The following is a 24,006-nucleotide window of genomic DNA, read 5'->3' as shown; positions in this document are numbered from 1 at the left end:
CTATCATATATATCTATCAGTGTGTACACCCAATATCTATCATAAAGATCTATCAGTGAGTACACCCAATGTCTATGATATATATCTATCTATCTATCTATCTATCTATCTATCAGTGTGTACACCAATGTCTATCATAGATATAGCTGTCAGTGTGTACACCCAATGTCTATCATATATATCTATCAGTGTGTATACCCAATGTCTATCATAGATATCTATCAGTGTGTACACCCAATATCTATCATAGAGCTGTCAGTGTGTACACCCAATGTCTATCATATATATCTATCAGTGTGTACACCCAATGTCTATCATATATATCTATCAGTGTGTACACCCAATGTCTATCATATATACCTATCAATGTGTACACCCAATATCTATCATAAAGATCTGTCAGTGTGTACACCCAATGTCTATCATATATATCTATCAGTGTGTACACCAATGTCCATCATATATATCTATCAGTGTGTACACCCAATGTCTATCATCTATATCTATCAGTGTGTACACCCAATGTCTATCATATATATCTATCAGTGTGTACACCCAATGTCTATCATAGATATCTATCAGTGTGTACATCCAATATCTATCATAGAGATCAGTGTGTACACCCAATGTCTATCATAGAGCTGTCAGTGTGTACACCCAATATCTATCGTATATATCTATCAGTGTGTACACCCAATGTCTATGATATATATCTATCAGTGTGTACACTCAATGCCTATCACAGATATCTATCAGTGTATACTCCCAATGTCTATCACATATATCTATCAGTGTGTACACCCAATGTCTATCATAGATATCTATCAGTGTGTACACCCAATGTCTATCATATATATCTATCAGTGTGTACACCCAATGTCTATCATAGAGCTGTCAGTGTGTACACCCAATATCTATCATAGAGATCTATAAGTGTGTACACCCAATGTCTATCAGAGATCTCTATCAGTGTGTACACCCAATGTCTATCATAGATATCTATCAGTGTGTACACCCAATGTCTATCATATATATCTATCAGTGTGTACACCCAATGTCTATCATAGAGCTGTCAGTGTGTACACCCAATGTCTATCATATATATCTATCAGTGTGTACACCCAATGTCTATCATATATATCTATCAGTGTGTACACCCAATGTCTATCATATATATCTATCAATGTGTACACCCAATATCTATCATAAAGATCTATCAGTGTGTACACCCAATGTCTATCATATATATCTATCAGTGTGTACACCAATGTCCATCATATATATCTATCAGTGTGTACACCCAATGTCTATCACATATATCTATCAGTGTGTACACCCAATGTCTATCATATATATCTATAAGTGTGTACACCCAATGTCTATCATATATATCTATCAGTGTGTACACCCAATGTCTATCATAGATATCTATCAGTGTGTACATCCAATATCTATCATAGAGATCAGTGTGTACACCCAATGTCTATCATAGAGCTGTCAGTGTGTACACACAATATCTATCATATATATCTATCAGTGTGTACACCCAATGTCTATGATATATATCTATCAGTGTGTACACTCAATGCCTATCATAGATATCTATCAGTGTATACACCCAATGTCTATCACATATATCTATCAGTGTGTACACCCAATGTCTATCATATATATCTATCAGTGTGTACAACCAATGTCTATCATATATATCTATCAATGTGTACACCCAATATCTATCATAAAGATCTATCAGTGTGTACACCCAATGTCTATGATATATATCTATCAGTGTGTACACCAATGTCCATCATATATATCTTTCAGTGTGTACACCCAATGTCTATCATAGATATCTATCAGTGTGTACACCCAATGTCTATCATAGATATCTATCAGTGTGTACACCCAATGTCTATCATAGAGCTGTCAGTGTGTACACCCAATATCTATCATAGAGATCTATAAGTGTGTACACCCAATGTCTATCAGAGATATCTATCAGTGTGTACACCCAATGTCTATCATATATATCTATCAGTGTGTACACCTAATGTCTATCATATATATCTATCAGTGTGTACACCCAATGTCTATCATATATATCTATCAGTGTGTACACCCAATATCGATCATATATATCTGTGTGTACACCCAATGTCTATCATAGATCTCTATCAGTGTGTACACCCAATGTCTATCGTAGATCTCTATCAGTGTGTACACCCAATGTCGATCATATATATCTGTGTGTACACCCAATGTCTATCATAGATATCTATCAGTGTGTACACCCAATGTCTATCATATATATCTATCAGTGTGTACACCCAATATCAATCATCAATCCTATATATCTATCAGTGTGTACAACCAATATCAATCATAGATCTCTATCAGTGTGTACACCCAATGTCGATCATAGATATCTATCAGTGTGTACACCCAATATCTATCATATATATCTATCAGTGTGTACACCCAATGTCTATTATATATATCTATCAGTGTGTACACCCAATGTCTATCATATATATCTATCAGTGTGTACACCCAATGTCTATCATATATATCTATCAGTGTGTACACCCAATGTCTATCATAGATATCCATCAGTGTGTACATCCAATATCTATCATAGAGATCAGTGTGTACACCCAATGTCTATCATAGAGCTGTCAGTGTGTACACCCAATATCTATCATATATATCTAACAGTGTGTACACCCAATGTCTATGATATATATCTATCAGTGTGTACACTCAATGCCTATCAGAGTTATCTATCAGTGTATACACCCAATGTCTATCACATATATCTATCAGTGTGTACACCCAATGTCTATCATATATATCTATCAATGTGTACACCCAAAATCTATCATAAAGATCTATCAGTGTGTACACCCAATGTCTATCATAGATATCTATCAGTATGTACACCCAATGTCTATCATAGATATCTATCAGTGTGTACACACAATGTCTATCATAGATATCTATCAGTGTGTACACCCAATGTCTATCATATATATCTATCAGTGTGTACACCCAATGTCTATCATTGAGCTGTCAGTGTGTACACCCAATATCTATCATAGAGATCTATAAGTATGTACACCCAATGTCTATCAGAGATATCTATCAGTGTGTACACCCAATGTCTATCATATCTATCAGTGTGTACACCCAATGTCTATCATATATATCTATCAGTGTGTACACCCAATGTCTATCATATATATCTATCAGTGTGTACACCCAATATCGATCATATATATCTGTGTGTACACCCAATGTCTATCATAGATCTCTATCAGTGTGTACACCCAATGTCTATCATAGATCTCTATCAGTGTGTACACCCAATGTCGATCATATATATCTGTGTGTACACCCAATGTCGATCATAGATATCTATAAGTGTGTACACCCAATGTCTATCATAGATCTCTATCAGTGTGTACACCCAATGTCTATCATATATATCTATCAGTGTGTACACCCAATGTCTATCATATCTATCTATCAGTGTGTACACCCAATGTCTATCATAGAGCTGTCTGGGTGTACACACTAATAGATATATATGATAGACATTGGGTGTACACACTATATCTATCACATATATCTATCAGTATGTACACCCAATGTCTATCATATATATCTATCAGTGTGTACACCCAATGTCTATCATATATATCAATCAGTGTGTACACCCAATGTCTATCATATATATCTATCAGTGTGTACACCCAATGTCTATCATAGATATCTATCAGTATGTACACCCAATGTCTATCATAGATATCTATCAGTGTGTACACACAATGTCTATCATAGATAGCTATCAGTGTGTACACCCAATGTCTATCATAGATCTCTATCAGTGTGTACACCCAATGTCTATCATATATATCTATCAGTGTGTACACCCAATGTCTATCATATCTATCAGTGTGTACACCCAATGTCTATCATATATATCTATCAGTGTGTACACCCAATGTCTATCATAGATATCTATCAGTGTGTACACCCAATGTCCATCATATCTATCTATCAGTGTGTACACCCAATGTCTATCATAGATATCTATCAGTGTGTACACCCAATGTCTATCATATATATCTATCAGTGTGTACACCCAATGTCTATCATAAATATCTATCAGTGTGTACATCCAATGTCTATCATAGATATCTATCAGTATGTACACCCAATGTCTATCATAGATATCTATCAGTGTGTACACACAATGTCTATCATAGATAGCTATCAGTGTGTACACCCAATGTCTATCATAGATCTCTATCAGTGTGTACACCCAATGTCTATCATATATATCTATCAGTGTGTACACCCAATGTCTATCATATCTATCAGTGTGTACACCCAATGTCTATCACATATATCTATCAGTGTGTACACCCAATGTCTATCATATCTATCAGTGTGTACACCCAATGTCTATCATATATATCTATCAGTGTGTACACCCAATGTCTATCATAGATATCTATCAGTGTGTACACCCAATATCGATCATATATATCTGTGTGTACACCCAATGTCTAACATAGATCTCTATCAGTGTGTACACCCAATGTCGATCATATATATCTGTGTGTACACCCAATGTCTATCATAGATCTCTATCAGTGTGTACACCCAATGTCTATCATAGATCTCTATCAGTGTGTACACCCAATGTCTATCATATATATCTATCAGTGTGTACACCCAATGTCTATCATATATATCTATCATATATATCTATCAGTGTGTACACTCCATGTCTATCATAGATATCTATCAGTGTGTACACCCAATGTCTATCATAGAGCTGTCAGTGTGTACACCCAATGTCTATGATATATATCTATCAGTGTGTACACCCAATGTCTATCATATATATCTATCAGTGTGTATAGCTGTCAGGGTGTACACCCAATATCTATCATAGATATCTATCAGTGTGTACACCCAATGTCAATCATATATATCTATCAGTGTGTATACCCAATGTCTATCATAGATATCTATCAGTGTGTACACCCAATGTCTATCATATATATCTATCAGTGTGTACACCCAATGTCTATCATAGATATGTATCAGTGTGTACACCCAATGTCTATCATAGATATCTATCAGTGTGTACACCCAATATCTATCATAGAGATCAGTGTGTACACCCAATGTCTATCATAGAGCTGTCAGTGTGTACACCCAATATCTATCATATATATCTATCAGTGTGTACACCCAATGTCTATCATAGATATGTATCAGTGTGTACACCCAATGTCTATCATAGATATCTATCAGTGTGTACACCCAATGTCTATCATATATATCTATCAGTGTGTACACCCAATGTCTATCATAGATATGTATCAGTGTGTACACCCAATGTCTATCATAGATATCTATCAGTGTGTACACCCAATATCTATCACAGAGATCAGTGTGTACACCCAATGTCTATCATAGAGCTGTCAGTGTGTACACCCAATATCTATCATATATATCTATCAGTGTGTACACCCAATGTCTATCATAGATATGTATCAGTGTGTACACCCAATGTCTATCATAGATATAAATCAGTGTGTACAGTCAATGTCTATCATAGATATCTTTCAGTGTGTACACCCAATGTCTATCATAGACCCGTCAGTGTGTACACCCAATATCTATCATAGAGATCTATAAGTGTGTACACCCAATATCTATCATATATATCTATCAGTGTGTACACCCAATGTCTATCATAGATATCTATGAGTGTGTACACCCAATATCTATCATAGAGCTGTCAGTGTGTACACCCAATATCTATCATATATATCTATCAGTGTTTACACCCAATGTCTATCATATATATCTATCAGTGTGTACACCCAAAGTCTATCATATATATATATATCAGTGTTTACACCCAATGTCTATCATATATATCTATCAGTGTGTACACTCAATATCTATCATAGAGATCTATCAGTGTGTACATCCAATATCTATCATATATATCTATCAGTGTGTACACCCAATGTCTATCACATATATCTATCAGTGTGTACACCCAATGTCTATCATATATATCTATCAGTGTGTACGCCCAAAGTCTATCATATATATATATATCAGTGTTTACACCCAATGTCTATCATATATATCTATCAGTGTGTACACTCAATATCTATCATAGAGATCTATCAGTGTGTACATCCAATATCTATCATATATATCTATCAGTGTGTACACCCAATGTCTATCACATATATCTATCAGTGTGTACACCCAATGTCTATCATATATATCTATCAGTGTGTACGCCCAATATTTATCATAGAGCTGTCAGTGTGTACACCCAATATATATCATAGATATCTATCAGTGTGTACACCCAATGTCTATCATATATATCTATCAGTGTGTTCACCCAATATCAATCATAGAGCTGTCAGTGTGTACACCCAATGTCTATCATAGATATCTATCAGTGTGTACACCCAAAGTCTATCATATATATATATATATATATATATATATATATATATATATATATATATATCAGTGTGTACACCCAATGTCTATCATATATATCTATCAGTGTGTTCACCCAATGTCTATCATATGTATATATCAGTGTGTACACCCAATGTCTATCATATATATCTATCAGTGTGTACACCCAATGTCTATCATATGTATATATCAGTGTGTACACCCAATGTCTATCATATATATCTATCAGTGTGTACACCCAATGTCTATCATATATATCTATCAGTGTGTACACCCAATGTCTATCATATATATCTATCAGTGTGTTCACCCAATATTGTTTGTCCTGCACTACAGAAACTTCCAGGGAAATCTTTCACCAATATCATTCATACAGATCATCCTCCCATGTGTATGCGGCTTAACTGGCATTTTTCAAACACAGCCTGTAACATGACAGTTAGGAGCTGAGTGGTTGGTAGTTTATTACTTTCCAGAGCTTAGCACTGCTCCCCCATTATCTGGTACCCTCTTGAATGGAAAAGTGCAAATTGCATCGCCTCTAAGGTTGGCGCCCTCTTCCCCCGGTGTGTCATGTCCGTATAAACAGCGATGTGATTTAGAGCGAATAGAGATTTTATTAATCTGTGCAGGAAATGTGTCTTACCCTGAGGAATGGACACTTTCTGCTGCTCCGATGCTAAACAGCAGACTCCTAACAAATCTCTGGAGAGGAACCAGGTTAAATTGGATCTCCGATAACTGATGATGGGCTGATGGGTTTCTAGCATGTACTATCGCTCACATGAGCCTGAAGTGAGGCGCGGGGTCCTGTCCAGATAAGGAATGATTGTCACCTCTTTGGGTATGACGGCCATATTTTTGTAAACACCGGCACAGCTGTGTCAGACTCAGGGGCAAAGCCTGAAATTCAGGAAATGGCGAGGGCGCGTTGTTACCTTCCCAGACTGGGACAACTAATCCTCCTTAGTGTACCATGGACTCATCCTGCCCCGTGCTGGAATCCATCGCTAGCCCACTCACTGGGCCTGATTTACGCCAATGCTGCCACCGCTGCCGCGAATTTGTCTGCAAAAAATCTGAAAATCTGGCAACAGCCACCGGGATTTGTATTGAGACGCCCACCGGCGGCTTCGCAAATCCAAGCGACTGCTTACAAAGACGCAGCATCGGTCGCAGATCAGTGGATAATCGGCCTTCTGAGCAACGCTATGGTTGTGCAGAAGGGGCGCGGGAAATGAGACGCGGAAGCCATTGTTACTGCGTATGGGATCGCCGTCGCAGGCTGAGACACACCCCGAAACAAGGTCGCAACACGCATACATTGAGTTGTAAGTATACCCCCTGTGGTTCAAATGAAGCTGATCCGTCTGGTCTAAGAGGAGGGTAAGTTCAGCCACTGACCTATGATACCTCGCTCAATCTGCCGCGAATCTGAGCCACCAATGCCCTGCAGGGAAGCGAACGGACCCCCACCACGGCCACTCCCGGATGGGCAGGCTGCCTGCCATGCTGTCTGAGGACCTAGAAGCCATGTGATTGACCTATGTGACATCTGTACGTACTATGAAAGAACACCACTCATTTGTTATAGAAGTGCCTGAGCCCAGGCCGAGATACATAAAGGGTGTAATTCAGAGTGGCACGCAACGCCGATGGTCACTGACGTGAGCGATATTCTGATACTGCACATACGCAAAAACTCCTACAGTGCACGTGTCACACAGAGCGCACACAGAGGCGCGGTCGTGATGAAGGCGCAAGGTATCAGGGATGTATTGGGAATGTGCTGGGCGTTCCTGGGCAGTGACTGGGAGGTGGATAAACACGGTCGATCTGAAGATGGCGTTCTGCTGCTGTAGCGTATGGGCTACATTACGCAAGATTTACAGGGACAGGGACACGGAGGGACCGTAGAATGCGCATGCGCAGGAGTGAAGAGACGGCCTCTTCACTCCGGGCACATCACAGAGATGGGCCCCTCAGTCCCTGCCGGTGCGATTTCATACATTGCTGTGCTACTGTCACATCCTGCAATAACATTTTTATTGATAAATGGGCCCCCAAATCTGGGTGTATGGTGTACAGAAGTCCCGAAGCTCAACTCTAAATACAATGAGCCTCTGTCCCCCAAGGACTCACAAATGTGCTCAACTAAGTTTAGTGATTCAGATCTGGGTTTACCAGGTTCCTCACTTGTGTTTACAAAGCGTTGACAAATGTGCGCTGAAATCCAGGATTCCGCAGCCCAAAACGTATTCCCAGCTCGGATTCAGTTACGCCTTAGTAAATGCAGTCATTTCTCCATGTTACACTATGCTCACTGCTGGCATTTAATTCCTACCCAGGCACAACTTTAATATCGCCTACAACTGTGGATGTGCCTGTCTGCACAGAGGAGAGCAGGAATAACCTGGCTGAAGGACTGTACTGCCCGGGGCACTGACTACTGTGCTGATGAGTTTTGGACATATTCCCTGCTAAATAATTAAGCTGCAAAAGCTCTGGTGTCAGGCCGTCAGCGTCTGGTCTCTGGGAGTACTGTGATGAAGTGACCGCAGCTGGATGTACACTGGAGAGCAGATGCTGTACATTTTCAGTGAATATGACAAGTGTGGGGAATGACACTCAGATGATCTGAAACTCATCAATCTTTCTCCCCTCCCACCGATTGATTGCCAATCTGTCAGCAAAGCAATGCATTGCAGATGAGGAGCAGATGATTAAGGCCAGAGATATAGGGGACTAGTTATCGTTGCTTGCAATGGTGCCCCGGGGCTAACTATGGAAAACTCTTGCAGGGACAGTGGCTCCGATAAGAGGCTGTTCTGGATAAGAGTCAGCAGTAAAGTGATCGATATCAGTATACACCCGAGCTCCAACACTGTTCTTCTGCCGCCATAAGGCCGTGCGTAGCCAGCTTTTAACATAAGGGGGAGCAAACATGGCTACCCATGAGCCCCTTATAATGCCCATCAAACCTCCAACATGCCCCATATATAGCATCAGACAACACCACATGCCCCTTAAATGCCCTCGAGACCTCTCCACATGCCATCAGACCTCTCCACATGCAGCTTAAATGCCCCCCAGACAGGACCGGCCGTCAAATACTCTGACTGCACATGCGCATAGAGCACAAACCAGAGGACGTCCCTCCCACTGCCTAGGCCACTACATGCACATAGACATTGTGTGACAGAGGGGACGGGAGCTCGCTGGGGTGGGGTCAGAGGATCTACGATATCTTGTGCGTTATGCATTTGTTAAATGACCCTAGTTGATGGAAGTGATCATTGCTCAGACACATTTACGCGCACGGGACACACCTTTAGCGCCTCCTTCTCTTTCTCTAGGCGTTGGTGGTCCAGGTGCACCTTGAGCAGAGCCGACTCCTTGGTGTTGATCTCCTCCTTCAGCTGATCCACCTGGTGGTTCATGATTTTCAGCTTTCTCTTCATCTCTGTTATTTCATCCTATTGGTACACAGGGCAAATAAACAGACTGATACCCAGGCATCTATCACAATTATACAAAAAAATCTATTTTATTATACTATAACTTGTAACCAGGTGGAGATATAGAAAAAGGTGGGGATATACAAGAATAATGAGAGTTATGGTAAAACTTACCTTTGTCAACTCTCTTTCTTCAAAGTTCATAGGGTCCACAGGGAGACCTTGGGGGTGTAGGTGGTGGTTGAGGACCGGGCACCACACAGTTAAAGCTTTCACCTCCCAGGATGCACTGGTCCAACCCCCTATACCCCGCCCCCGAGCTACCTTAGTTCGTGACAAGCCAAAGGCCGGAGAAGAGAGAAGGAAGACTGGTACATACAAGAATCACACTCTTACGTAGAAGGAGACAGGAAACCGGTGACCAGAAACATAGCCCATAAGAAGTTAGGTGCTTCAGGGCGGGTGCCCTGTGGACCCTATGGACATCGAAGAAAGAGAGTTAACATGGTAATTTTTACCATAACTCTCATTTTCTTCTTCAGGGTCCATAGGGCTCCACAGGGAGACCTTGGGGATGTCCCAAAGCAGTGATTTAAGGGAGGGGACGCTCCCGAGCTGAGAGGAGAATCCGGAACCCAAATGAAGCATCCTGAGAGGCAAATGTATCAAAGGCATAAAACTTCAGAAAGGTCTGGACAGAGGACCATGTGGTCGCATTACAAAGCTGCTCAGCTGAGACACCATGGCGAGCTGCCCACGAAGGACCCACAGAATGAGTAGAGTGAGCATTAACAATAGCTGGTACAGGAAGGCCTGCCTGTGTGTAAGCCTGTGAGATAGTCATGCGAAGCCATCTAAGCCAATGTCTGTTTGTTGGCTGGCCATCCAGTCTTGTGAAATCTATAGAGCACCAATAAGAAGTCTGATCTCCGAAGGGAACTGGTACGGTCCATGTATATCCTGAGGGCATGGACCACATCCAAGGAGGCCTCACCTGCCGATAGGTCTGGTGATTGAAAGGCCGGGACTACAATTTCCTTGTGGAAACTAGTAACTACTTTAGGAAGGAAACCAGGGCGAGTCTGAAGCACAGCCCTGTCCTGATGGAATATCAGATATGGGGAGTGACAGGTGAGCGCCCCTAAATCTGACACCCTTCTGGCAGACGCCATAGCCAGAAGAAAGAGTCTTTGCTGTGAGCCACTTGAGTTCCACAGAATCCAGGGGTTCAAACGGAGGACCCTGTCGGGCACAAAGCACTACTGTCAAATCCCATGGAGCCCTTGGAGGAACAAAGGGAGGTTGCATACGGAGGACACCCTGGAGGAAGGTGTGGACATCCAGAAGTGGAGCAAGTCTACGCTGGAAGTGGAGCAAGTCTACTTTCAGTGAGGCCAGGCAGAGTCCAAGGTCAAATCCAACTGAAAGGAAGGCCAGGACTCTGGAAATCCTAAACACTTGGGGGTCGTACTGTAGCTTCTGGTACGACACAATTGGAAATATGTATGCCACACTCTGTGGCAGATCCGAGCAGAAGCTGGCTTACGCGCTATGAGCATAGTTTTGACTACAGAGCTAGAGAATCCTTTGGACCTCAGAAGGGAGGTCTCAAGAGCCACGCCGTCAAAGACAGACGACCCAGGTCCGGGTAAAGGCAAGGACCCTGAGACAACAGGTCCAGTCGTTGAGGTAGCAGGAACGGCGTTTCGATGGAGAGACTCCGAAGATCTGAGTACCAATGACGTCTAGGCCAAGCTGGAGCCACCAGCAGTACAGTGCCTCCGTCTTGTTTGAACTTCCGAAGAACTCGAGGAATTAGGGAGACTGGAGGGAATAGGTAGGCAAACTGGAAAGTCCACTTCACTGATAATGCATCTACAAAAGGTTGCCTCAGCAGCTCTTGTTCTGGACCACACACGGGCAGTTTGGGATTGTGTTGGGAGGCCATGGAGGTCCACCTCTGGGTGGCCCCATCTGCTCACTAGGAGTTGAAAGACATTGTGGTGCAGAGACCATTTCCCGGGATGCACGTCGTAATGGCTGAGGAAGTCTGCTTCCCAATTGAGAACTCCCGGAATGAACACTGCAGAGAGGACCGAGAGGTGACCCTCGACCCATGTCAGAATGCGTGACACTTCTGTCATTGCTGCCCGACTTTGAGTGCCTCCTTGATGGTTGATGTAAGCCACTGTTGTGGCATTGTCGGACATTACCTGTACAGGTTTTCCGTGAAGTATGTACTGGGCCAGTATGAGGGCACTGTACACCGCTCGAAGTTGCAATATGTTGATTGGCAGAGTTGATTCAACCGATGTCCAGCGACCCTGAGTGTGGATCGGTCACTGTGCCCCTGCCCCGGAGACTGGCGTCCATTGTTAGGAGTACCCAGTCCGGGATCAAAAAGGGATGACCCTTGGTTAGATGAGGAGATGTCTGTAGCCACCAAGAGAGGGACAGATGCACCTCCGGAGAGAGTACCATTGTCTGAGCTTTGATCTGATGGGGTAACCCGTTCCACCTGGAGAGGATCAACCTTTGCAAAAGCCTGGAATGGAACTGAGCATACTCCACCATGTCGAAGGTGGACACCATGGATCCCAGAACCTGCATTGCCAAGTGGATTGACACCCGACGACTGTGAAGACATCTGCGCACTCGTAGTTGAAGTGTGGAGATCTTGTCTTATGTCAGAAAAATTCTCTGATCCTGAAAATCCAGCAGGGCTCCCAGATGAATCATTCTCTGTGAGGGATTCAGGGAGGGCTTTTTCCAGTTGATTAACCATCCGTGCTTGTGAAGGAAATCAATGGTTTGCCACATATGGCGGCGAAGCACTTCTGGGAATTGTCCAGATATAGCAACAGTTAGATACCCTGACCACACAGTTGGGCCGCCATGACAGCCATAATTTTGGTAAACACCCATGGAGCTGGGGATAGTCCAAAGGGCAGAGCCTGAAATTGGAAGTGTTGCTGTAGTATAGCAAACCGGAGATATCGCTGTTGTGAGGGCACTATAGGTGCATCCTGAATATCCAGAGATACCATAAAGTCCCCAGGCACCATAGCTAGTATGATCGAGTGTAGGGTTTCCATCATGAACCTGGGTACCCTGAGGAATTTGTTCAGGGATTTGAGGTTGAGGATAGGCTGATGAGACCCATTCGGTTTTTGAACCTGAAAGAGAGTAGAATAGTAACTGGTACCCCGCTGAGATAGCGGGACTGGCACAATTACCCCTGCTTGCAGCAAGGACTGTATGGCTTCCTGGATTTGTAAGGCCTTGCTTGGGTCTGAAGGAGGGCCTGTGTAGAAAAACTGGTGGGGTGGCCGTCGAAGAAATGAGAGGGCATACCCGTGAGAGACCACTTCTCTTACCCAAGCATCCGTGGTGGTCTGACACCAGCACTGGGCAAACTGAAGAAGTCGGCCTCCCACTCTGGGATCCCCCAGAGGGAGGCCTGTCCTGTCAGACTGAGGGCTTATCCTTGGATTTTGAAACAGGGCGTCTGGTTGTCCAGGCTTGCTTGGTCCTGGGCTTGGAGGCCCTAGTGGTAGCCGCCTGCCTAGGAAAGGACTGACCTTTAGGTTTTCCTTGAGGATGAAAGGACCTAAAAAATGTATTCCGTGGCTTTGCAGTAGTAGTTACTGAAGGCAAAAATGCAGTTTTTGATGCCGCCAAGATTGGTTACAATCTTGTCAAGGTCTGGGCCAAACAAGATCTCCCCATTGTAGGGTAACACTTCAAGGCCTTTCTTGGAGTCTGCGTCTGCCTTCCATGAGAGTAGCCACAGGGTATGGCAGGCAGACACTGCCGTGGCCGAGACTCTGGAGGTTAGGAGACTGGCATCCTACGTCACTTTTCCAATATAGGAAGCTGCATCTCGTATGTGAGCAACGAAAGACATCTGATGCCTAGAAGCATCTGAGGGAAAAGTGTCTTCAAGTGCGTCAGCCCAGCTCTCTATAGCTTTAGTCACCCATGCAATAGCCATGGTTGGACGGGCAACAGCCCCTGAAAGAGAGTATATCGATTTAAGGCAAGATTCAACCTCTCTATCCGTAGGGGCTTTCAAAGGGGTTACTGTAGGGATAGGCAACGTAGCGGTTTTAATTAAACGCGTAACATGCGAATCCACCGCAGGTGGAGTCTCCCATTTTGAACAATGAGCCGCAGGAAATGGATAACAGGAGGTCAGACGTTTTTGGGGCTGAAACCCCATGTGCCACCATGTGTTCAGCTAATTAAACCGATAGAGGGAATTCTGCTGAAGCCACTTTCTGTCGTTTAAACAGTGGGTGCTTAGATTTAGGGGCTGGCTCGTCATCTTCTATGAGTAAGATGGATCTAACAGCTCGCACAAAGGCAGGAATATTAATTTTAGACTGACTCTCATCCTCCCCCTGAGGGGAGTCAGTGTTAGATCAGCATCTTCTGCCTCCTCAGATGACACTTCAGAATCTGAGAACTGCGTGGACTGTGAGGATAACACAGGACACTTAGACGTCTTACTGGGTAGGGGCTTCTCACCTTGCAAAATAGTCTGAAAGGCTGTAAGGGTTGCCACCAGACTCTGTACCGAGCTAGAGAATACGTCTACACATGGAGGGGGCACAGGAGGTACCTGTATCGCCTGAACCTGCTGTGGCAGCCCCAGAGGGGGAATTATGGCCTGTTGTGGCAGCCCCATAGGGGAAATTACAGTCGGTACCACTAGCTGGTCCGCAATAGTAGCCAGCACCTGAGAAAAGGAAGCCCAGGGGGGCTCTTGTGCAGGAGCTGGAGGGTCTGATGGGCCTATCAGAGTAGAACATTTAACACATAACCCATCTTGTATCAAATCCTCCTCACATAAGCCTGCAGCACATTTGCATGATAGCAGTATGGGTGCAGATGCTTGCTTGCTACTCTTGCCTTTGCTAGACATAGTTGTAGAGTAGTATAGCACACAATGTGGCACTGGGTATAATGCAACCACTGGGTATGTAGGATACAAGTAGGAATGCAATATACTGATCCTGCCTTAGGGTTGGACAAGCTGCAGGAGCGCACAGCACAAATATGGTACTGTGCAGTAACCAACTGTATGTGACAACCCTCACCAATACATTTATTGTAGAGATGTGAGGTACTGGGAAAAGCCCTGAATACACCTGTATGTTAGGGCAAAGTCAGGAAAAAAAGGAAAAGATATATACTGACAGTACAGAGAAATACACAGACAGGCAGCGCTAACATAAGTCACAATGCAGAAATACCATATAACTGCAGAAGGGCGCTACAATCATCTACACAGATTCTGTTGTCAGTGACTCAACATCTGGTAGGCTATAGCGCTCCACAACCTGACTCCAGGGAGAGGTATGTAGGGGGACCAGATCCTGCGTTTCCCTGAGAGAGCTATGGCTGAACCTGGAGAAAATGGCCGCCGGAGACCTCTGAGGGGGCGTGGACAGAGGAGGAGAGCAGCTCAGGGAAGCGAGACCTCAGAGGAATGGCGCCCTGAGCTGATGGGAGGGGCCGCTTTAATGCTAATGCTAATTTTTTAACCACCGGGATGCTGGATTCCCGCTGGTGGTCTAGTGGATCACTTTGGACAAAGCCTGTGTTCACTCTCAGCGCCTCCGGTCTGTCCCAAGACCGTAGGTATGACTGCCAATCCGCAGGTCACCGCGAGCGATGACCCACCTTACCTGTCCCCTTGTGTCCCGGCTACAGTCTGGGTCAGTCCGCGGGGCCGGCTAGCAAGGATCCCGATGTGCCAGCCGAAACCCCCAGCCGAAGCTGGCGTGGCGGCGCCCGGAGGGGTGATGGAGCGGCAGCGCAGACGTCTGCTACTGCTCGCTCAACGGGAAAAGTATAAAAAAATAAATAAATCATAAAATAAAAGCTTCTGCATAATGGTGACGTAACTCCGGCCGGGCACCGACAAAACTGAGGTGCCTCTGGCTAGGGGGCGGGGTAAAGGGGGTTGGATCAGTGCATCCTGGGAGCTGAAAGCTTTAACTGTGTGGTGACCGGTCCTCAACCATCACCTACAACCCAAGGTCTCCCTGTGGAGCCCTATGGACCCTGAAGAAGAAATATCACTTACTGTCCTCCACGATCATTACACTGCCCAAATCATTCATTATACTACCCCCTCACTGACCAGGTTATGTGCTACACTGCCCCCATTCATTATACTGCCCCCTCACTGACCAGGATATGTGTTACACTGCCCCCATTCATTATACTGCCCCCCACTAACCAGGATATATATTACACTGCCCCCATTCATTATACTGCCCCCTCACTGACCAGGATATATATTACACTGCCCCCATTCATTATACTGCCCCCTCACTGACCAGGATATATGTTACACTGCCCCCATTCATTACACTGCCCCCTCACTGACCAGGTTATGTGCTACACTGCCCCCATCCATTATACTGCCCCCTCACTGACCAGGATATATGTCACACTGCCCCCATTCATTATACTGCCCCCTCACTGACCAGGATATAGGTTACACTGCCCCCATTCATTATACTGCCCCCTCACTGACCAGGTTATGTGTTACACTACCCCCATTCATTATACTGCCCCCCTCACTGACCAGGATATATGTTACACTGCCCCCATTCATTATACTGCCCCCTCACTGACCAGGTTATGTGTTACACTACCCCCATTCATTATACTGCCCCCTCACTAACCAGGTTATGTGTTACACTGCCCCCATTCATTATACTGCCCCCTCACTGACCAGGTTATGTGTTACACTGCCCCCATTCATTATACTGCCCCCCTCACTGACCAGGATATATGTTACACTGCCCCCATTCATTATACTGCCCCCTCACTGACCAGGTTATGTGCTACACTGCCCCCATCCATTATACTGCCCCCTCACTGACCAGGATATATGTCACACTGCCCCCATTCATTATACTGCCCCCTCACTGACCAGGATATATGTTACACTGCCCCCATTCATTATACTGCCCCCTCACTGACCAGGTTATGTGTTACACTACCCCCATTCATTATACTGCCCCCTCACTGACCAGGTTATGTGTTACACTGCCCCCATTCATTATACTGCCCCCTCACTGACCAGGTTATGTGTTACACTGCCCCCATTCATTATACTGCCCCCTCACTGACCAGGACATATGTTACACTGCCCCCAGTCATTATACTGCCCCCTTCACTGACCAGGATATATGTTACACTCCCCCCATTCATTATACTGCCCCCTTCACTGACCAGGATATATGTTACACTGCCCCCATTCATTATACTGCCCCCTCACTGACCAGGATATATGTTACACTGCCCCCATTCATTATACTGCCCCCCTCACTGACCAGGATATATGTTACACTGCCCCCATTCATTATACTGCCCCCCACTGATCAGGTTAATGTGTTACACTGCCTCCTGCTGATCAGGTTCTGTGTTACACTGCCTCCCGCTGATCAGGTTCTGTGTTACACTGCCCCCATTCATTATACTGCCCCCCACTGATCAGGTTATGTGTTACACTGCCTCCTGCTGATCAGGTTATGTGTTACACTGCCTCCTGCTGATCAGGTTATGTGTTACACTGCCTCCTGCTGATCAGGTTCTGTGTTACACTGCCTCCCGCTGATCAGGTTCTGTGTTACACTGCCTCCCGCTGATCAGGTTCTGTGTTACACTGCCTCCCGCTGATCAGGTTCTGTGTTACACTGCCTCCCGCTGATCAGGTTATGTGTTACACTGCCTCCCGCTGATCAGGTTCTGTGTTACACTGCCCCCATTCATTATACTGCCCCCCACTGATCAGGTTATGTGTTACACTGCCTCCTGCTGATCAGGTTCTGTGTTACACTGCCTCCCGCTGATCAGGATGTGAATTACACTAATCAGGGTATGTCTGAGTTACTATGTACCTGAGCCTCTATGAGGTTCTTGCTGTACAGGTTCCTGTCGGATCTCACTGCCTCATACAGATTCTGCTGCTGCTTCAGCTTAGTTTCCGCCTCTGCAATCTTTTTCTTGTAATCGAAGATCTGCATCTCCCGCACCTTTATATCCTCCATGTGCTGGAGAACCTATGAGACACAGAGCCGCAGTCACAGCCAAATGTATGTAACATGCGGGGAACTAAGACCTCTGCGCCACGATGGAGGCTCATGTGGGTGCATGAGATGTGGGAAGCCCCGCAATGTAATCAGAAGAGGACACACAGTCGCGCAACAATAAAGCTAATTATTATATTGTTACAGTAGCGTTAAGTTGCGAAAGTGTAAAGTCGTCTGCAGAAGCTGAAATGATGACGGATTTGCCATTTCTTCTGTCTCCAGGCCTCTAATTCCATCTGCAAACTACAAACAAGTGTTTCTGACAAGATAGACAAGGTGGGAACTTCTCATTCTGCAAGAAATAAACCTGGAGGCAGGAAATATGGGAATGGGTTTGTTATGACAGCGATGAGATAAGATGCAGCTTTCACCAGCCCCCTCATTAGGGTGGATATATAGAAAGGACGGGCACAGATACCTAACTGGTGTTGGTTGTCGGACCCCCACCAGGAATGTTAGTTGTATAAATCATCAGAGCTTGCCAACCTGACACACACAGTGACCGTCACATCTGGGTGCATATCTATTACGGGAAGGAAGGGGGGGGTCAGGTGGGTGCAAATCTATTATGGGGGGTATCAGACGGGTGTATATCCATTATGGGGGTGTCAGGCCGGTGCATCTCTACTAAGGGCATTTCAGGTGGGTGTATATCTATTTTGGGGGGGTTCAGGTGGGTGTTTATTATGAGGGTGTCAGAGGTTATCGGGTGGGTGTATATCTATTACGGGGGTTGTCAGGTGAGTTTAATTCTATTATGGGGGATGTCAGGAAGGTGTATATCCATTATGTGGGGTGTCAGGCGGGTGTATACCTATTTTGGGGGAGTGACAAGTGGGTGTTTATTATGGGGGTGTCAAGTGTGTGTGTGTATATCTACTGAGGGGGCGTCAGGTGGGTGATTATTAACTGGGGGAAGGGAGATGGGCACACATCCACAGAGGGTGTCAGGCTGGTGTATAACTACTAAGGGGCGACAGATGGGAACACATCCACAGAGGATGTCATGGGGGTGTATATCTACTAAGGGTGTGACACATGGGCACACATCCACAGAGGGTGTTAGGGGGGTGTATTTCTACTAAGGGTGGAACAGATGGGCACACATCCACAGAGGGTGTCAGGGGGTGTATATCTACTAAGGGTGTGACAGATGGGCACACATCCACAGAGGGTGTCAGGCTGGTGTATATCTACTAAGGGTGCGACAGATGGGCACACATCCACAGAGGGTGTCAGGGGGTGTATATCTACTAAGGGTGTGACAGATGGGCACACATCCACAGAGGGTGTCAGGGGGGAGTATTTCTACTAAGGGTGGGACAGATGGGCACACATCCACAGAGGGTGTCAGGTGGGTGTATATCTACTAAGGGTGTAACAGATGGGCACACATCCACAGAGGGTGTCAGGGGGGAGTATTTCTACTAAGGGTGGGACAGATGGGCACACATCCACAGAGGGTGTCAGGCGAGTGTATATCTACTAAGGGTGCGACAGATGGGCACACATCCACAGAGGGTGTCAGGGGGTGTATATCTACTAAGGGTGCGACAGATGGGCACACATCCACAGAGGGTGTCAGGCGGGTGTATATCTACTAAGGGTGCGACAGATGGGCACACATCCACAGAGGGTGTCAGGCGGGTGTATATCTACTAAGGGTGCGACAGATGGGCACACATCCACAGAGGGTGTCAGGCTGGTGTATATCTACTAAGGGTGTGACAGATGGGCACACATCCACAGAGGGTGTCAGGCTGGTGTATATCTACTAAGGGTGCGACAGATGGGCACACATCCACAGAGGGTGTCAGGCTGGTGTATATCTACTAAGGATGTGACAGATGGGCACACATCCACAGAGGTTGTCAGGCTGGTGTATAACTACTAAGGGTGTGACAGATGGGCACACATCCACAGAGGGTGTCAGGGGGGTGTATATCTACTAAGGGTGTGACAGATGGGCACACATCCACAGAGGGTCAGGCTGGTGTATATCTACTAAGGGTGTGACAGATGGGCACACATCCACAGAGGGTGTCAGGCGGGTGTATATGTACTAAGGGTGCGACAGATGGGCATACATCCACAGAGGGTGTCAGGCGGGTGTATATCTACTAAGGGTGTGACAGATGGGCACACATCCACAGAGGGTGTCAGGCTGGTGTATATCTACTAAGGGTGTGACAGATGGGCACACATCCACAGAGGGTGTCAGGCTGGTGTATAACTACTAAGGGTGTGACAGATGGGCACACATCCACAGAGGGTGTCAGGGGGGTGTATATCTACTAACGGTGCGACACATGGGCACACATCCACAGAGGGTGTCAGGCTGGTGTATATCTACTAAGGGTGTGACAGATGGGCACACATCCACAGAGGGTGTCAGGCTGGTGTATATCTACTAAGGGTGTGACAGATGGGCACACATCCACAGAGGGTGTCAGGCGGGTATATAACTACTAAGGGTGTGACAGGTGGGCACACATCCACAGAGGGTGTCAGGCGGGTGTATATCTACTAAGTGTGTGACAGATGGGCACACATCCACAGAGGATGTCAGGGGGGTGTATATCTACTAAGGGTGCAACAGATGGGCACACATCCACAGAGGGTGTCAGGTGGGTGGATATCGAATAAGGGTGTGACAGATGGGCACACATCCACAGAGAGTGTCAGGCGGGTGTAAAACTACTAAGGGTGTGACAGATGGGCACACATCCACAGACGGTGTCAGGCTGGTGTATATCTACTAAGGGTGCGACAAATGGGCACACATCCACAGAGGGTGTCAGGCGGTTGTATATCTACTAAGGGTGTGACAGATGGGCACACATCCACAGAGGGTGTCAGGGGGTGTATATCTACTAAGGGTGTGACAGATGGGCACACATCCACAGAGGGTGTCAGGCGGGTGTATAACTACTAAGGGTGTGACAGATGGGCACACATCCACAGAGGGTGTCAGGCGGGTGTATATCTACTAAGTGTGTGACAGATGGGCACACATCCACAGAGGATGTCAGGGGGGTGTATATCTACTAAGGGTGCAACAGATGGGCACACATCCACAGAGGGTGTCAGGTGGGTGGATATCGAATAAGGGTGTGACAGATGGGCACACATCCACAGAGAGTGTCAGGCGGGTGTAAAACTACTAAGGGTGTGACAGATGGGCACACATCCACAGACGGTGTCAGGCTGGTGTATATCTACTAAGGGTGTGACACATGGGCACACATCCACAGAGGGTGTCAGGCGGGTGTATATCTACTAAGGGTGTGACACATGGGCACACATCCACAGAGAGTGTCAGGCGGGTGTATAACTACTAAGGGTGTGACAGATGGGCACACATCCACAGAGGGTGTCAGGCGGTTGTATATCTACTAAGGGTGTGACAGATGGGCACACATCCACAGAGGGTGTCAGGGGGTGTATATCTACTAAGGGTGCGACAGATGGGCACACATCCACAGAGCGTGTCAGGCTGGTGTATAACTACTAAGGGTGTGACAGATGGGCACACATCCACAGAGGGTGTCAGGCTGGTGTATAACTACTAAGGGTGTGACAGATGGGCACACATCCACAGAGGGTGTCAGGGGGGTGTATATCTACTAAGGGTGCAACAAATGGGCACACATCCACAGAGGGTGTCAGGGGGGTGTATATCTACTAAGGGTGCGACAAATGGGCACACATCCACAGAGGGTGTCAGGCGGGTGTATATCTACTAAGGGTGTGACACATGGGCACACATCCACAGAGAGTGTCAGGCGGGTGTATAACTACTAAGGGTGTGACAGATGGGCACACATCCACAGAGGGTGTCAGGGGGGTGTATATCTACTAAGGGTGCGACAAATTGGCACACATCCACAGAGGGTGTCAGGCGGGTGTATATCTACTAAGGGTGTGACACATGGGCACACATCCACAGAGAGTGTCAGGCGGGTGTATAACTACTAAGGGTGTGACAGATGGGCACACATCCACAGAGGGTGTCAGGCGGTTGTATATCTACTAAGGGTGTGACAGATGGGCATACATCCACAGAGGGTGTCAGGGGGGTGTATATCTACTAAGGGTGTGACAGATGGGCACACATCCACAGAGGGTGTCAGGCGGGTGTATATCTACTAAGGGTGACACAGATGGGCACACATCCACAGAGGGTGTCAGGCGGGTGTATATCTACTAAGGGTGCGACAGATGGGCACACATCCACAGAGGGTGTCAGGCGGGTGTATAACTACTAAGGGTGTGACAGGTGGGCACACATCCACAGAGGGTGTCAGGGGGGTGTATATCTACTAAGGGTGTGACAGATGGGCACACATCCACAGAGGGTGTCAGGGGGGTGTATATCTACTAAGGGTGCGACAAATGGGCACACATCCACAGAGGGTGTCAGGCGGGAATATATCTACTAAGGGTGCGACAGATGGGCACACATCCACAGAGGGTCAGGCTGGTGTATATCTACTAAGGGTGCGACAGATGGGCACACATCCACAGAGGGTGTCAGGCGAGTGTATATCTACTAAGGGTGCGACAAATGGGCACACATCCACAGAGGGTGTCAGGCGGGAATATATCTACTAAGGGTGTGACAGATGGGCACACATCCACAGAGGGTGTCAGGCTGGTGTATAACTACTAAGGGTGCGACAGATGGGCACACATCCACAGAGGGTGTCAGGCGGGTGTATATCTACTAAGGGTGTGACAGATGGGCACACATCCACAGAAGGTGTCAGGCGGGTGTATATCTACTAAGGGTGTGACAGATGGGCACACATCCACAGAGGGTGTCAGGGGGGTGTATATCTACTAAGGGGCGACAGATGGGCACACATCAACAGAGGGTGTCAGGCTGGTGTATATCTACTAAGGGTGCGACAGATGGGCACACATCCACAGAGGGTGTCAGGCGGGTGTATATCTACTAAGGGTGTGACAGATGGGCACACATCCACAGAGAGTGTCAGGCGGGTGTATAACTACTAAGGGTGTGACAGATGGGCACACATCCACAGAGGGTGTCAGGCTGGTGTATAACTACTAAGGGTGTGATAGATGGGCATACATCCACAGAGGGTGTCAGGCGGTTGTATATCTACTAAGGGTGTGACACATGGGCACACATCCACAGAGGGTGTCAGGGGGGTGTATATCTACTAAGGGTGCGACAAATGGGCACACATCCACAGAGGGTGTCAGGCGGTTGTATATCTACTAAGGGTGTGACACATGGGCACACATCCACAGAGGGTGTCAGGGGGGTGTATATCTACTAAGGGTGTGACAGATGGGCACACATCCACAGAGGGTGTCAGGCGGGTGTATATCTACTAAGGGTGTGACAGATGGGCACACATCCACAGAGGGTGTCAGGCTGGTGTATATCTACTAAGGGTGCGACAAATGGGCACACATCCACAGAGGGTGTCAGGCGGGTGTATATCTACTAAGGGTGTGACACATGGGCACACATCCACAGAGAGTGTCAGGCGGGTGTATATCTACTAAGGGTGTGACAGATGGGCACACATCCACAGAGGGTGTCAGGCGGTTGTATATCTACTAAGGGTGTGATAGATGGGCATACATCCACAGAGGGTGTCAGGGGGTGTATATCTACTAAGGGTGCGACAGATGGGCACACATCCACAGAGGGTGTCAGGCTGGTGTATATCTACTAAGGGTGCGACAGATGGGCACACATCCACAGAGGGTGTCAGGGGGGTGTATATCTACTAAGGGTGTGACAGATGGGCACACATCCACAGAGGGTGTCAGGGGGGTGTATATCTACTAAGGGTGTGACAGATGGGCACACATCCACAGAGGGTCAGGCTGGTGTATATCTACTAAGGGTGTGACAGATGGGC

At 46.2% G+C, this 24,006-nt stretch overlaps 1 protein-coding gene across 1 annotated transcript in view; it reads right to left on the bottom strand.

Annotated features, from left to right (window-relative positions):
* The window catches only part of CFAP58 (cilia and flagella associated protein 58), a 290,913-nt gene that overhangs the window by 170,926 nt on the left and 95,981 nt on the right, over nucleotides 1-24,006 (bottom strand). Inside the window, exons 10-11 of the mRNA XM_088479395.1 lie at nucleotides 17,912-18,073; nucleotides 9,861-10,007 (exon numbers count right to left, since the gene is read on the bottom strand). Of these exons, the coding sequence (XP_088335521.1) occupies nucleotides 9,861-10,007; nucleotides 17,912-18,073 (309 nt within the window). The remainder of the gene's footprint in view (nucleotides 1-9,860; nucleotides 10,008-17,911; nucleotides 18,074-24,006) is intronic.

This window comes from Taudactylus pleione, unplaced genomic scaffold (genome assembly GCF_031769625.1).
Source record: "Taudactylus pleione unplaced genomic scaffold, aTauple2 ptg000231l, whole genome shotgun sequence".
NCBI lineage: Eukaryota > Metazoa > Chordata > Amphibia > Anura > Myobatrachidae > Taudactylus > Taudactylus pleione.
This window is presented reverse-complemented; position numbering and strand designations above follow the sequence as displayed.